The 15,259-nt window shown below is 41.5% G+C and overlaps 1 protein-coding gene across 2 annotated transcripts; it reads left to right on the top strand.

Annotated features, from left to right (window-relative positions):
* The first annotated feature begins 1,289 nt into the window (after positions 1 to 1,289).
* LOC128689466 (uncharacterized) lies at positions 1,290 to 11,890 on the top strand. Of its 2 annotated transcripts, none has more exons than XM_053777801.2 (2): positions 1,290 to 1,376; positions 8,144 to 11,890. In XM_053777801.2, exons 1-2 carry the CDS (start codon positions 1,328 to 1,330, stop codon positions 10,096 to 10,098), a joined length of 2,004 nt encoding a protein of 667 aa, XP_053633776.1. In that variant the 5' UTR covers positions 1,290 to 1,327; the 3' UTR covers positions 10,099 to 11,890. The 2 variants fall into 2 exon arrangements, with proteins under 2 accessions (XP_053633776.1, XP_053633777.1); XM_053777802.2 differs by having other exon boundaries at positions 1,322 to 1,407.
* Positions 11,891 to 15,259: the final 3,369 nt, after the last annotated feature.

Below are 15,259 nucleotides of genomic sequence, written 5' to 3'. Positions count from 1 at the left end.
GCACACGAAAATCACTCACTACGAAAGCAAAAGACTTGGCAGACGATGCAACATTCCCCCAATGAAAAGCAGGGGTGTCACTAGCACGTTAAGAGACCATACAATAAGTGTCAGGGGCCCCAGACTGTTCAACTGCCTCCCAGCACACATAAGGGGGATTACCAACAGACCCCTGGCAGTCTTCAAGCTGGTACTGGACAAGCCGGGCTGTGGCTCGTACGTTGGTTTGCGTGCAGCCAGCAGTAACAGCCTGGTTGATCAGGCTCTGATCCACCAGGAGGCCTGGTCACAGACCGGGCCGCGGGGGCGTTGACCCCCGGAACTCTCTCCAGGTAAACTCCAGGTAAGGAGCCTTCATCAGTCCGCTATTTGTCTTTACTACAATTAAATGTGTTAAGAAGAGGGCGGGCTGAGTCCAACCAGAACTGGGCAGCAGTGACAAGAGTTGGCTGAGTTTGTTGGATGCATCATGGACATGTGGCTCTTCCTGCATGATAGATGAACTGACTGATGTCAGTCTCGCTCAGTCTCAAGTTAATGAAGCTCTTTTTGTATTATTGTCCTAGTAACCTGGTGAAGATTGTGCTCAACCTCTGGGCGGATAATTAAGAGCAGCAAATGTACTCCCAAAAAAAGAGAAATTGTAAACAAAGGGTTCATGGTATACAGGGTATATAAATCTTGTGGTTTATCTACTTAACCTCTTTACAATTAACATAAACGATCCTGATGCATTTTTTGTATCAGCTTATTTGATTTTTAGCTCTACATATTTTCTTAACTAATAATAGAAAAGGAATTTAATGTTCCCCAAAGACAACAGATATGGTTTGAATTATTTTTTACACTACAACTTTATCAAAGACAGCATTGATTCCTTCACAGTGTCGTAAAAACAAATATGGATAACAGAAAATCAGCATTTAAAAAAGGCTGAACTGGGCCATGTGATACAAAGCCTTGATACTGATATCTTTGTGCTTTTCAATGGTGGGGTTTCTATCAACAGTTTAGTATATTAGAACAAATTTAGATGGCAGGACCTGAAATTAAAATGATACAAGGGTTTACACCTTAACATTTGATGGGACAAATTGAAAGTTGGCGGTGCTCCTCGACCTGCAGCTTAAAATAGCAATGAGGTACGAGGCTACACCTGCCTGTGTCAACACTTATATATTTCATATTAGAATTCTTCGCATTTAGTTTTTAAATATTTAAAAAAAAGGGCTCATATGGATATATTAACTGCGGCAAAACTAAAGAGAACGAAGTATACATATATATAGCAGAGAGGAGACAGTGGTAGTCACAACAAAAACCCTCAATGGACCAAGTTCTTAGTTGGCCACAACATTCACAGCTGAGACTTGCTTGTAGGTGTCTAGTGTTGACTCTTCTCTACAGGTAGAGTGTTGAGTGCAATGTTTACACTAGAAGAGTGAAGCTTACACTCACCTGTGTAGCTCCAGTGACACTAAAGTTTGCTAAAGCTAATCGGTGTGTGTGTGTGTGTAACCTATTTATCGCCATTATTGATATACAATGGCGACAGTTTGATAAATATGAAACATATCCGTCACTTGGATATCTTTATTGCCGCGATGATTCGCATGCACATCAACCTTCTTCAATTAAATACAGATGAATACAACACTTGAGACAGTAACAGTACTTTTGACGTGATCAGGTCCCGTCAAAACACCTACTTCCGGGGTTATATTAGACTGCTGTGCAGGCGAAACGTCACGACAATAAAGATAAACAACTGTGGTAAAAGTGTCTTATTCAGTAATCTATGTCGACCAGATGCAAAGTGTAGTGCACATGTTCTCTACCTCTATATTAACAATGTGATCTACATGTCCACTGTAGAAAGCGTGGTTCACATGTTTAAAATATATAAATAGCAAGATAGTATGTTTATATTCACTGTGCAGAGGTCCGTATTTACATATATACATTACTCAAACTGTGACTACCATTACAGTATAAATACTGGTCTACATGATCACTTTCACCCTATAAATACTGACTGACCAGTATGATCTGGTGGGTAGAGCTCTCGCTTCACAGGGCGAGTGTGTCTGGGTTCGACTCCCAGCCAGGGTAGAAACACTGGGCGTGTTTCTTTACACCGGTTGTCTATGTTCACCCGTCAGTAAAATGGGTACCTGGGTGTTAGTCGACTGGTGTGGGTCGCATCCTGGGACAAAACTGACTTAATTTGCCCGAAATGCTCTGCATAACAAGCGACTTTCTATATAGCAGTATGTCATTGATGTCAGCTAGGACTGTATACCTTGTACATGTACTTGTAGTAAATAAAGATATTATTATTATTATTAATTTTACCATTTTCTTCCAAAAAGTCAAACTGGGAGCTACAGAGGCCAAAATCAATTCCAACTTTACTCTGACTGACCAGCTTTTAAGAGAGTAATTTAGTTAGTTTTATATAATCTAGATTTTAGATTTTAGATTTTGCCACCGAAGTTATATAATCTTAGTGTACATAACCTGCAATTTTTTAACAATGGTCTTAAGGGTATACAGATGTTATAGGCACATAAAAAAAACATTAAGCTGGTTTAACCCAGGATAACCAAATAAAGTCAAACTGACTTATTTCTGATCAGAAGAAATATTTCACAGCAACTAATCTGATTAATAAAATTAGCTCACGAGTTACTCAACCTAACATCAAGAGATTGTTTCCTTTAAGGAAACCACATCAGAACTAAAAGTTTAAAGCCGACCAGAAGATGCATTTTCCAGTTTCTGTACAGAATCCAACAAAATTTGTGGCTACACAGCCATGAAAGATTCCATCCATCTTATATGATGCACTGAAGAGTGATGACGTTCATAACTTATATTTTAATGAAAGGAAAACTAAACCTACACGAGTCATATAGCTCCTGTGGAATATTCAAATTCGATCAAAGCAAAGGAAGATAAATCCAGGTTATTGAATCAAGAACCCCTGACCAGCATCAAGACAAAATAATGCAGTAAGGTATAATAATACTATACCATTTCGAGATTAAAAGTGGCAAAATGACATCAACACACTTCAGTAAATATACCACTGCTGAAATACTGAAGTCAGAGGAGCTTGTCTCCACCCATCACACGGTAACAGAATTTGGGAATGACCTCTGTAACACTGTACATGGGGCTCCACGTATGCTAATAGATCTATAAGTCTTACCCAAGATATATTACACAGCGTGGGAAAACTTGAAACCGATCAAATATAGTGTCCTCCAATAATAAACGAAAATTTATGAGAAAGCAAACGAATAAGTTGCTTAGAATTTGCCCGAAATGATCTGCATAACTATGGATTTTCTGCATGCACAACTGTCACCCATCTCTGTATATTGTAGCATGCTGAAATAAACTTATATTATTATTATACTTAAAAGCACCATTAAACCACGGATTTTTTATATATTTTTCTACAGTATTCTTTTCTCATATACATTTCATTTAAAATTCTCTATAATCCTTAAGAAAAAATATTGATGTGATTTTTCTTAATTGCCTATTGAAAAGTGCTAAACCCATAGGGACCATACAACACCCGGGAGGAATGGAAGGCATTCAAACTCGACTGAAAGAATTTGATTGCTGGTTCAATTCCTGAAATCAAGAGCCCCTCACTAGCATTAAGGAACCTACCTTCAGGTATTTAAAAGAAATCCAATTTGATTAAATTGGAAAAAAGTAATCAAACTGGCGCCCACACAGCCCCAGATTAATAAAAAATAATACTCCAATTACGATAAACCATTTACTGTGAATTATTATGTGAGCAAATTACCTGCAGGAGGTTTGCAGGGTATTACCTGCAAGTAATTTGAGTGAGATAAGTTGGACTTAAGTCACAGTAGGTCGCTGAACTGTAACTCCCTCGATGCCCACTTCTTCACCACTCTCAAAAAAGCTAGACCTGACACTAAATTAATAATTACAATATTAAACATTAATACCAATAATGGTAAGTTATAAAATAATGTGGACTGTGTATGATTAGGCTTGCTAGGTACACAAAAAAATCGTATTTCCACTTACTGTTATGACTTTGATGTCGTAACTTAAATAAAATGGCCCTGGCTCCTAAATGGCTACTCAATCTACTGTCTAGGGGCATTTAAATTACAGTGAAAAACATAGCAATTCTAGGGCCAGCATGTACATTTACAAATCAAGAAGAATGAGTGCAAATAACTAACGTTGTATAAGGACACAAAAACTCACCTATACAAAAATATATATAATATATAATAATAGTAACTTACATATAACTTACAATCTACTCCAAAAAACCACCATGCTCCGGTTCACATTGGCTCACTAGCACACCGCTACTGAGTTAAAATATATAAACTGGGAGGCTTTATGACACCCCTCCTTCCTTCCTGCCGGCTACTTAGTCTACAGTAAAAATATTAAATGCTCTCCAAAACACAGGCCCTTGCACACACTAGGGCTTTACATATAAATGAGAGCACCAAAACAAAATAGTATACACTAAAAAAATCCTACCCAACACCACATCCCACACTTCTACATCTTGCTTCCTCTGTTGTGTGTAACCTACTGCCTAAACACACCTCATCTGCTCCTGTTCTGACCACTCTGCCTGTGACAGGAATAAAACACGTTCACTTTCACTTCAGTCCCGGTATTATGGAGCCTTATTTTATAAAAAAAAAATTCTGTATTTCACTGGATAACACTTACCACTTAATAACTGAAGATAGATCACACCACAACACCTAGCTGACACCTAGACCCTACACTGGCCAGCTCGAGATCTAAATGCAAGGACTAATGGCACACTTCCCTGTGATGTTTGTATCCCTTATCTTTCACCATCCCCATGTAATTCTTGGGGGCCCGCAAATTTCCTGTCCCAATTCTTCAGCAGGGGACATTAATACAGGTTCCTATTACAAATTCAGGCCGAAAACCCCAGTTGACCTTGGAGAACGCCTGATTACATTGCACAATTCAGACCAGTGCTCACACGTTTAAGTTCAATATAGTGTCTCTCTGTGGCGTCACTCCCCAGTTGTTCTGCCTTCCCCCCCCCTCTCACTCGAAACTTCTCGAAGGGTCCAAATAGCATCAAATTTTAATACGCAATTATATTATTCATTTATATGTTCTACATTGAGGAAATAATGTAAAAAAAATTCCACACCACATTTAGAGTTTGAAGACGATCAAAAGTGGCATTCTCTAGTGATGACAGATGAAATCTTTACTTAATAAAATTGGCAAATTGAAATTGACACAGCTCAAACTGAGCAACAAACTGTAAATAAATAAAGCCCACCAGTGATAAAGGATTGAAGCTGATCAAAAAAGGCATTATCCAGTAATTTAATCAATTATAATTTTTTAATTATCTCTTAGCCTTGAGATTTATTAAAATATTGGTCAGGAAAGAGGACAAGACACTGACCGTCTATCAAGGCTGGGGGACTGATCACCTCAAATTACCTCTCCACTTCTTACATTGTCTCCTGTATTGTAATCGCCTCAGTATTTGACTGATGACGCCTGCTTCGTTAATACAGCCAGGTGTTGTACATGAGTGTGGATGACTTAATATCTCTACCTGACACTAAGTGGGCATTATCGTCTGTATACTGTACGAGATTATATTTAACAGTAATAAACATATGGCATACATAGCACAAGTATTGCGACACAAGGTGCTGTCTTGGGAAGCGTTTAAGTCATTTATATTTTTTTTCCTGAGAATGTAGCAGTTAACTGCTGCCTAAACTGCCTCACTGCTCTCTCTACTCTCTTCAGTAATTCACACTAACTACACAGGTTGTTTGCTGTTACTCAGCCCCTCGAGAGAGGTTCCTTGATGCTAATGAGGGGCTCCTGATCTAAGGCCCCTCAAGGAAGGTTCCTTGATGTTGGTGAGGGGCTCTTGATTTAGGGAATTGGATCTGTGCTCCAGTTCCCCGAATTAAGCCTGAATGCCTTCCACATATCCCCCCCCCAGGCGCTGTATAATCCTCCGGGTTTAGCGCTTCCCCCTTGATTATAATAATAATAATCCTGATCTAAGGAATTGGATCTGTGCTTTAGTTCCTCGAATTGAGTCTGAATACTTTCCATCCCCTCCCCTACCACAGGAGCTGTATAATCCCAACGGGTTTAGCGCTCCTCCATGATTATAATAATAATGGCATTACCCGGGTGAGACAAACCAGTATACACGACATCTGCTCGTTCACTGGTACACTCTGTTTACAGTGTATAATTTTATTCCTGTTAAGTAAGTAAGTAAGTAAGTTTATTCAGGTATACACAAATACAGTTACATAGAATTATCATACATAGCAGCATATGTGTAGAGAACCTGGGATAACCCAAAAAAGTCAGACAGAGTGACTTATTTCCATTGGGGTCCTTTTACCTTATTATTATAGTATAAAGGTTATAATATTTTCTTATTATTCTACAATGAAGATAACATCTTATTATCATACTAAAAAGACTATCTGCTACACCAAGGTCATTAAGACTATCTACAATACGAGGGTCATTACAAGGAATAAGGTAAAATTTACACGTAGGTTAGGTTAGGTAAGGTTCGTCAGGAAACAGGACAAATGTTTTCTGACGCGGGTCTTAGTCAGATGATGACCCGCCTTTGGAGCTTTTGGTCATCTGACCGAGGCCTTCCGCTGGCTTACCGGTCCACCCCTTTAAAAATTATGGTATTTACACGTATGTTAGCTAAAAAATAGAAAATCATTCCCCTCCCTTTCTGTAGCTACATTCATCAGACACCTTTTGGCACTCTTCTTGAACTGGTTCACGCTATGACTGGCTTTGACATGTGCAGGTAGTCTGTTCCATTCCTTTATTGCTGTACAATAAAAGGTGTTTGAAGCCTGGCCACTGACTGTGGCTACTACAAAGTTGTGCTCTCTCCCCCTAGTACTATGATTGCTTTGGTTCCCAGCCTTGACAAAATTGACAGCAAGATATTCTGGACATTGTTTGTGAGCAATTTTATAAACATGATTTAGCTTCAGTTGTTTTACTCTGTCTTCAACATTCAGCATATCCAACTGCTGTAATTCATCCTGGCCTACATGTTCTCTTGGTCCCAGCCCCAGGATGAATCTTACGATTTTGTTCTGGGTGATTTGCAGTCTATCTTTCAGTTTTTTTGTCAAGGCAGAGTACCAAGAAGAGCTTGTTGTTGTATCTTTTTTTACTCTAACTAATTTTCACATATTGTTACTTTGCTGTTTTAATTTTAAGTTTATAATCATGACTGATTTCTACTGTATCTTGCAGCTAGGCTTTAAATATTATTCGGGGGCGCGTTAAACCCTTAGGTATTATATAGCGCTTGTGGGAGGTGGGTTATGGAAGGCATTCAAGCTTGATGTAGGGTCCTGGAGCACAGATCCAGTTCCCTGGATCAAGAGTGGTGGCTTTAAATATTAAGATACTGCAAGGGCCTCATTGGAAATAAGTCACATTGTCTGCCTCTTATGGGTTATCTTAGGTAATTTACACATAAGTTAGACTATGTATGATAATTGTACTTGTGTGCCTGTACCTAAATAAACTTATTAATGCCTGTTATAACATATTACCGTAAATTACCTAGGATAACTCAATAAAGTCAAAGTAACTTATTTCCATTGGGGGTCGTGTACTGCCATATAATAATAACTTTATTTCTACCTGTACAAGGTATACAGTCCTAGCTGACATCAATAACATACTACTATATATAAAGCTGCTTGTTATGCAGAGTATTTCGGGCAAATTAAGTCAGTTTTGTCCCAGGATGCGACCCACACCAGTCCACTAACACCCAGGTACCTATTTTACTGACGGGTGAACATAGACAACCGGTGTAAAGAAACACGCCCAATGTTTCTACCCTCGCCGGGAATCAAACCCGGAATTCGCCGTGTGATGCGAGAACTTGAGCCACCAAGCGTCACTTGAGTAAGTTCCCTTGAAGCCTGATTGCTAGCAGAGTGATGCTTATGCTTCATTTAGAATCTTCTCTAGGATGTTAGAACACAACTTCTAACAAGATAAACCAAAAAATGTAATCATTCATTTCATGTTACAGGTGATCCTGTACCTCCAGTTATGACAGAAAGAGTCCATTTGCAATCTCTTGAATCATTTTCAAGAATACAAACAGCACGACTGACATTAAAAGCAATTACTAACATTTTACTTCAAGAGAAGCTAGAAGATACTTCTAATGAAGACCAAGATAAGAAGTATAAAAGAAAACGTAGTTATTCCTGTGATCAAGAAGAGGGAGAACTACACTATAACAAGAAAGTTAAAGTGATTGAAGCTCTTCATCAGTTTATGACAAGTAAAAGAAAATTGGGCGATCAAGAAAATGACGAAGCGACACACAGTGATAAACGGAGGAAACTAGACGAGTGTTTTGAGATTTATGATAAAAACAAACCAGAAAATTTAGTAAACAAGTGTCCTAGCGACAAGTCCAAAGATGACATAGGTGTATCGTATTGTATAACTTCCAATATGTTTAATGATTTGAAGAAATATTTCGTAAATTTGTCACCTAAAATGTGGACAAATTATGGGAAAGTCCTTATTAGTGAAACACTTAAAAAAATAATGTTAGAAAACATTGATAAGATGCACTTGAAAAAAGTGATCGAGTATATTTTTTGCGAGAAGCTCACTGCTTTCTCCACGATGACAATTGAGAATTTCTCAACTGATTTTGAAGAAGTAATTTATAGCAGGCTGAAACACTGCAGGAAACTATTATTTCTTGAAATTACGGTGATTCCTAGAGAGGCGAGAGACATTATCAGCGCAACATTGTCCCTTCAGAGGTTAAAGAATCTGCAGTGTCTGTGGCTTCTCCCGTCCACTAGGTACTCCTTCCACTGGGCCCTCGAGGTAGTCGCTCAACAATGTTCGAAACTATGCGAACTCAAAGTTGTCTACAGCAGCGACCTCTTCGATGCTGGAAAAGGAGTAGCATGTCTCCAGAACTGCAGGAGTTTGACTGCACTCTGGCTCTTCAATTTTGGACGAAAAAGTGAAACTCTTTACGTAAGTGAACTTCTTAGGTCGCTACCTGATCTAAAAATATTGTTTCACAAAGAATTACCTAACGCTATATTGGAGTTAAGAAGCGAGAAAGTGACATTTACCCACGACCAGCCTGAGTTGTATAGTGGTGAGAGCAGCGCTACAGAAGGGCAGCCCCAGGCTGTGTCGTGCCAGCTGTGTATGGAAAGGGTTGATTTATGTTGGTATCAACGTGCAGTGGGTTACCAACTAGTGTACGTACCATCATCTTACCTGATGGGTATGGCACAAGTCTGCCCTAAGCTCAAGCTCTTGAACCTGGTGGGTCCGCCATGCTTGGCACAAGTTATAGCCAGTCTGCCATGCCTGCAGACTTTAGTACTGCACCAGGCGAGCCTTGCGTCTTGCCTGAAGTGCTCCCTCAGAGACGTCACCCTCAACAAAATCTCCGATTTGCGAGTTTCTGACGTATGGGACTTGACACACGACATGATTTCAGCGATAGCATGCGGCTGCCCAAACCTGGAAGTGCTAAGTATCACCTGCTCCAGACTGGAGGCTGTGGGCACCTTGCAACCTCCACCCCACCGCTCTGCCTTTCCCTGCTTGCGTGAAGTTACTCTGGTGCCAACAACACTATATGATCTCCCAGCTCTTACCTCTCCTACAGTTTGGCAGCTTGGTGCTGCCCTCACAGCTTACATCTTAACAGGCGCTTCTTCCCTCACATCCATCCACCTGCAGTACAAGGCAGTAGACATACCACACTACGATGTACCCAGTGAGCAGCACCTAGAAGCGGCCCTCTGCTGTCCCAGACCTGCCCTCCGTCATATAAAGTTAGAATGGCCTCCGGCGGCCTCACTTCAGTTTGTGGGTGACGTTCTGGCGGCGTGTCCCGCCCTTAGTACTCTGGGCTCCATAACCACCTGGCCCCTCACAACACACCAGTGCGCCACCCTCGTAGCGCGCTACGGATCCCTGCTCCATATAACATGAACACTGTCATAGTTGTAGAAGTTGAGCACAAATGCATTCGCTATCTATTCAATGTGCCTTGTTTTGTGGAACTAGCAGTGGGTGTACAGATCAAATGTATCACCAGAGTAGCACGTAGTTTTATACAAATGTCGCCAATTGCATGCTTGAAGTTTACCTGGAGAGGGTTTTGGGGGTCAACGCCCCCTCGGCTCGGTCTGAAACCGAGGGAGGTAAGAAATACTGGTAAATTTAATTATTATAATCATAACCAAACGTGTTAACAGTGTTAACAGTGTTAACTTCAACTGTTTTTCCTTCAATAACAAGCTCTACAAACAAACCTACGGATCATACAACATTGCAGGGTAGGGTGTGCGAAAGGTGTCATATGCCTGATTAGAGATCAGCGAGGGTGAAAAGTATCAGAGGTAGAGTTAGTAATAAAGCTGTTCCTGTCAAAAAGTCAAAGAGGGAGTCTGAGTCTAGTCAAATAGAAACGTTTCTGTGTGGGTTGAATTTGAAGACGCTACATAATCCTACGGGTTTAGTGCTCCCCCTTGATTATAATAATAATAATGAATTTGAGGATAATAATGCCCACAAGATAAACACGTTGAGCTGAAACTGCTACCCACACCATACACTGTATGTGATGTCTCTAATAAGAAAAGTCTCTTGGACAAAGGCTGTCATGCTGTTAGGATGAACTGAGAAGCGTCTCCAACATTTTATGACCGCTAGGCTGCTTTTGAAGAAACATGTAAATATGTTCCTGATGCTTTCTCAGACACCATGGATATATTAATATATGTACAATTTTACCATTTCACATTGACCAGGATTTTGAACGTGGTCATCATTTCTTATATAAATACAATAAGAGCCCCTACAAAATCTGAATATAGCACGTCAATAGGAATTACATCATACAATTGCTTTGAAATTGTAATTCTAAACAGAAATAGCTCTTACAAATTACAAAAATGGGAAATATTAGAGATATGCTCCCTAGCTCTTAAATAGATTATACATATATGAAATAAGAAGAGCTCTTTAATATACCTATTTCTTAGATGCTAAGACTGAATATCGCAAATTACAGATAATTATTTGCCAAGGTAATAAAATAAAATATATTGTAAAGCTTTAGTATTTTGTTATGTTAAACAAGGATTTAGAGTTCACTGGAGTAACACTACTTGAGAGATGCAATGTAATATGCTAAAGAGGAAATAATATACAGAAAACTCTGAAATGGACTTAACAGACCGAAACTAACATCTGTCAGTTCATACATCACCATGCTATTATGCACCAAGACTCACAGCTTTAATTTATCTGACAAAATCAGCACTCTTTTTACCCTCCCCGGGCTCCAGCTGGGTACAGTTACAGTATCTTGGCAGTTTGTACTACCAGCTGAAGCAGACTAACCACATGTAAACTGTCAGCAGAAATATTCTCGTTTCGTCATTATGGGCTCGAGATAGAGAAAATAAACTATTTTAGAGACAACTACCCAACAAACTTAACAAACAAATGCAAATATTTCGTCCATGTGTTAATATGACTAAAAAAAAAGTCTATGCCAAACTTTAATTAAACGGCTCTTTACCGTTGTAAGTTTGAAAATGACCCCTGGCTGTCTTCAAGACCCCTGGCAGTCTTCAAGACCCCTGGCTGTCTTCAAGATCCCTGGCAGTCTTCAAGACCCCTGGCTGTCTTCAAGATCCCTGGCTGTCTTCAAGACCCCTGGCAGTCTTCAAGACCCCTGGCTGTCTTCAAGATCCCTGGCTGTCTTCAAGACCCCTGGCTGTCTTCAAGATCCCTGGCTGTCTTCAAGACCCCTGGCAGTCTTCAAGACCCCTGGCTGTCTTCAAGACCCCTGGCTGTCTTCAAGACCCCTGGCAGTCTTCAAGACCCCTGGCTGTCTTCAAGACCCCTGGCAGTCTTCAAGACCCCTGGCTGTCTTCAAGACCCCTGGCAGTCTTCAAGACCCCTGGCTGTCTTCAAGACCCCTGGCTGTCTTCAAGACCCCTGGCTGTCTTCAAGACCCCTGGCTGTCTTCAAGACCCCTGGCAGTCTTCAAGACCCCTGGCTGTCTTCAAGACCCCTGGCAGTCTTCAAGACCCCTGGCTGTCTTCAAGACCCCTGGCTGTCTTCAAGACCCCTGGCTGTCTTCAAGACCCCTGGCTGTCTTCAAGATCCCTGGCTGTCTTCAAGACCCCTGGCAGTCTTCAAGACCCCTGGCTGTCTTCAAGACCCCTGGCTGTCTTCAAGACCCCTGGCTGTCTTCAAGACCCCTGGCTGTCTTCAAGATCCCTGGCTGTCTTCAAGACCCCTGGCTGTCTTCAAGACCCCTGGCTGTCTTCAAGATCCCTGGCTGTCTTCAAGACCCCTGGCTGTCTTCAAGATCCCTGGCTGTCTTCAAGACCCCTGGCTGTCTTCAAGACCCCTGGCTGTCTTCAAGACCCCTGGCTGTCTTCAAGACCCCTGGCTGTCTTCAAGATCCCTGGCTGTCTTCAAGACCCCTGTCTGTCTTCAAGACCCCTGGCTGTCTTCAAGACCCCTGGCTGTCTTCAAGATCCCTGGCTGTCTTCAAGATCCCTGGCTGTCTTCAAGACCCCTGGCTGTCTTCAAGACCCCTGGCTGTCTTCAAGACCCCTGGCTGTCTTCAAGACTCCTGGCTGTTTTCAAGAACTTTGGCTGTCTTCAAGACCCCTGGCTGTCTTCAAGACCCCTGGCTGTCTTCAAGACCCCTGGCTGCCTTCAAGATTCCTTGCTATCTTCAAGACCCCTGGCTGTCTTCAAGATCCCTGGCTGTTTTCAAGAACTTTGGCTGTCTTCAAGACCCCTGGCTGTCTTCAAGATTCCTTGCTATCTTCAAGACCCCTGGCTGTCTTCAACACCCCTGGCTGTTTTCAAGAACTTTGGCTGTCTTCAAGACCCCTGGCTGTCTTCAAGATCCCTGGCTGTCTTCAAGACCCCTGGCTGTCTTCAAGATCCCTGGCCGTCTTCAAGACCCCTGGCTGTCTTCAAGATCCCTGGCTGTCTTCAAGACCCCTGGCTGTCTTCAAGACTCCTGGCTGCCTTCAAGATCCCTGGCTGTCTTCAAGACCCCTGGCTGCCTTCAAGATTCCTTGCTATCTTCAAGATCCCAGGCTGTCTTCAAGACCCCTGGCTGTCTTCAAGATCCCTGGCTGTCTTCAAGACCCCTGGCTGCCTTCAAGATTCCTTGCTATCTTCAAGACCCCTGGCTGTCTTCAAGATCCCTGGCTGTTTTCAAGAACTTTGGCTGTCTTCAAGACCCCTGGCTGTCTTCAAGATTCCTTGCTATCTTCAAGACCCCTGGCTGTCTTCAACACCCCTGGCTGTTTTCAAGAACTTTGGCTGTCTTCAAGACCCCTGGCTGTCTTCAAGATCCCTGGCTGTCTTCAAGACCCCTGGCTGTCTTCAAGATCCCTGGCTGTCTTCAAGACCCCTGGCTGTCTTCAAGATCCCTGGCTGTCAAGACCCCTGGCTGTCTTCAAGACTCCTGGCTGCCTTCAAGATCCCTGGCTGTCTTCAAGACCCCTGGCTGCCTTCAAGATTCCTTGCTATCTTCAAGATCCCTGGCTGTCTTCAAGACCCCTGGCTGTCTTCAAGATCCCTGGCTGTCTTCAAGACCCCTGGCTGTCTTCAAGACCCCTGGCTGTCTTCAAGATTCCTTGCTATCTTCAAGACCCCTGGCTGTCTTCAAGACCCCTGGCTGTCTTCAAGACCCCTGGCTGTCTTCAAGACCCCTGGCTGTCTTCAAGACCCCTGGCTGTCTTCAAGACCCCTGGCTGTCTTCAAAATCCCTGGCTGTCTTCAAGACCCCTGGCTGTCTTCACGACCCCTGGCTGTCTTCAAGTTGGAGCTGGACAGGCACTTAAAGTCGGTACCTAACCAGCCGGGCTGTGGTTCGTACGTTGTTTTGCGTGAGGCCGGCTTTAACAACCTGGTTGATCAGGCCTTGATACATCGCGAGGCCTGGCCATGGACCGGCCAGCGGGGGCGTTGACCTCCGTGTAGGTATACCTTGGAGTATACCTACACCCTGTAGGTATACTCCAAGGAAACATAGCCTCTGTTCCCACTATGTAACAATCACATAGAAGAGGTTACCAACACAATGCTGATATATCTCATTTTGGTAATAAGATAACTGGTGCCTCTACAATGTATCTCATTTTGGTAATAAGATAACTGGTGCCTCTACAATATATCTCATTTTGGTAATAAGATAACTGGTGCCTCTACAATATATCTCATTTTGGTAATAAGATAACTGGTGCCTCTACAATGTATCTCATTTTGGTAATAAGATAACTGGTGCCTCTACAATATATCTCATTTTGGTAATAAGATAACTGGTGCCTCTACAATATATCTCATTTTGGTAATAAGATAACTGGTGCCTCTACAATATATCTCATTTTGGTAATAAGATAACTGGTGCCTCTACAATATATCTCATTTTGGTAATAAGATAACTGGTGCCTCTACAATATATCTCATTTTGGTAATAAGATAACTGGTGCCTCTACAATGTATCTCATTTTGGTAATAAGATAACTGGTGCCTCTACAATATATCTCATTTTGGTAATAAGATAACTGGTGCCTCTACAATGTATCTCATTTTGGTAATAAGATAACTGGTGCCTCTACAATGTATCTCATTTTGGTAATAAGATAACTGGTGCCTCTACAATGTCTCTCATTTTGGTAATAAGATAACTGGTGCCTCTACAATATATCTCATTTTGGTAATAAGATAACTGGTGCCTCTACAATATATCTCATTTTGGTAATAAGATAACTGGTGCCTCTACAATATATCTCATTTTGGTAATAAGATAACTGGTGCCTCTACAATATATCTCATTTTGGTAATAAGATAACTGGTGCCTCTACAATGTATCTCATTTTGGTAATAAGATAACTGGTGCCTCTACAATATATCTCATTTTGGTAATAAGATAACTGGTGCCTCTACAATATTTCTCATTTTGGTAATAAGATAACTGGTGCCTCTACAATGTATCTCATTTTGGTAATAAGATAACTGGTGCCTCTACAATATATCTCATTTTGGTAATAAGATAACTGGTGCCTCTACAATATATCTCATTTTGGTAATAAGATAACTGGTGCCT

Source organism: Cherax quadricarinatus, chromosome 18, assembly GCF_038502225.1.
Source record: "Cherax quadricarinatus isolate ZL_2023a chromosome 18, ASM3850222v1, whole genome shotgun sequence".
Taxonomy (NCBI): Eukaryota; Metazoa; Arthropoda; class Malacostraca; order Decapoda; family Parastacidae; genus Cherax; species Cherax quadricarinatus.
The sequence above is the reverse complement of the archived record's forward strand: the minus strand, read 5'-3'. Positions and strand labels throughout refer to the sequence as shown.

Bases quoted from the DNA above. Each gene is read 5' to 3' on its own strand.
- LOC128689466 (XM_053777801.2), top strand. From the start codon at position 1,328: ATGGACCAAGTTCTTAGTTGGCCACAACATTCACAGCTGAGACTTGCT. The intron at 1,377-8,143 runs GTAGGTGTCTAG...TTCATGTTACAG, and splicing joins TTCACAGCTGAGACTTGCTT to GTGATCCTGTACCTCCAGTT.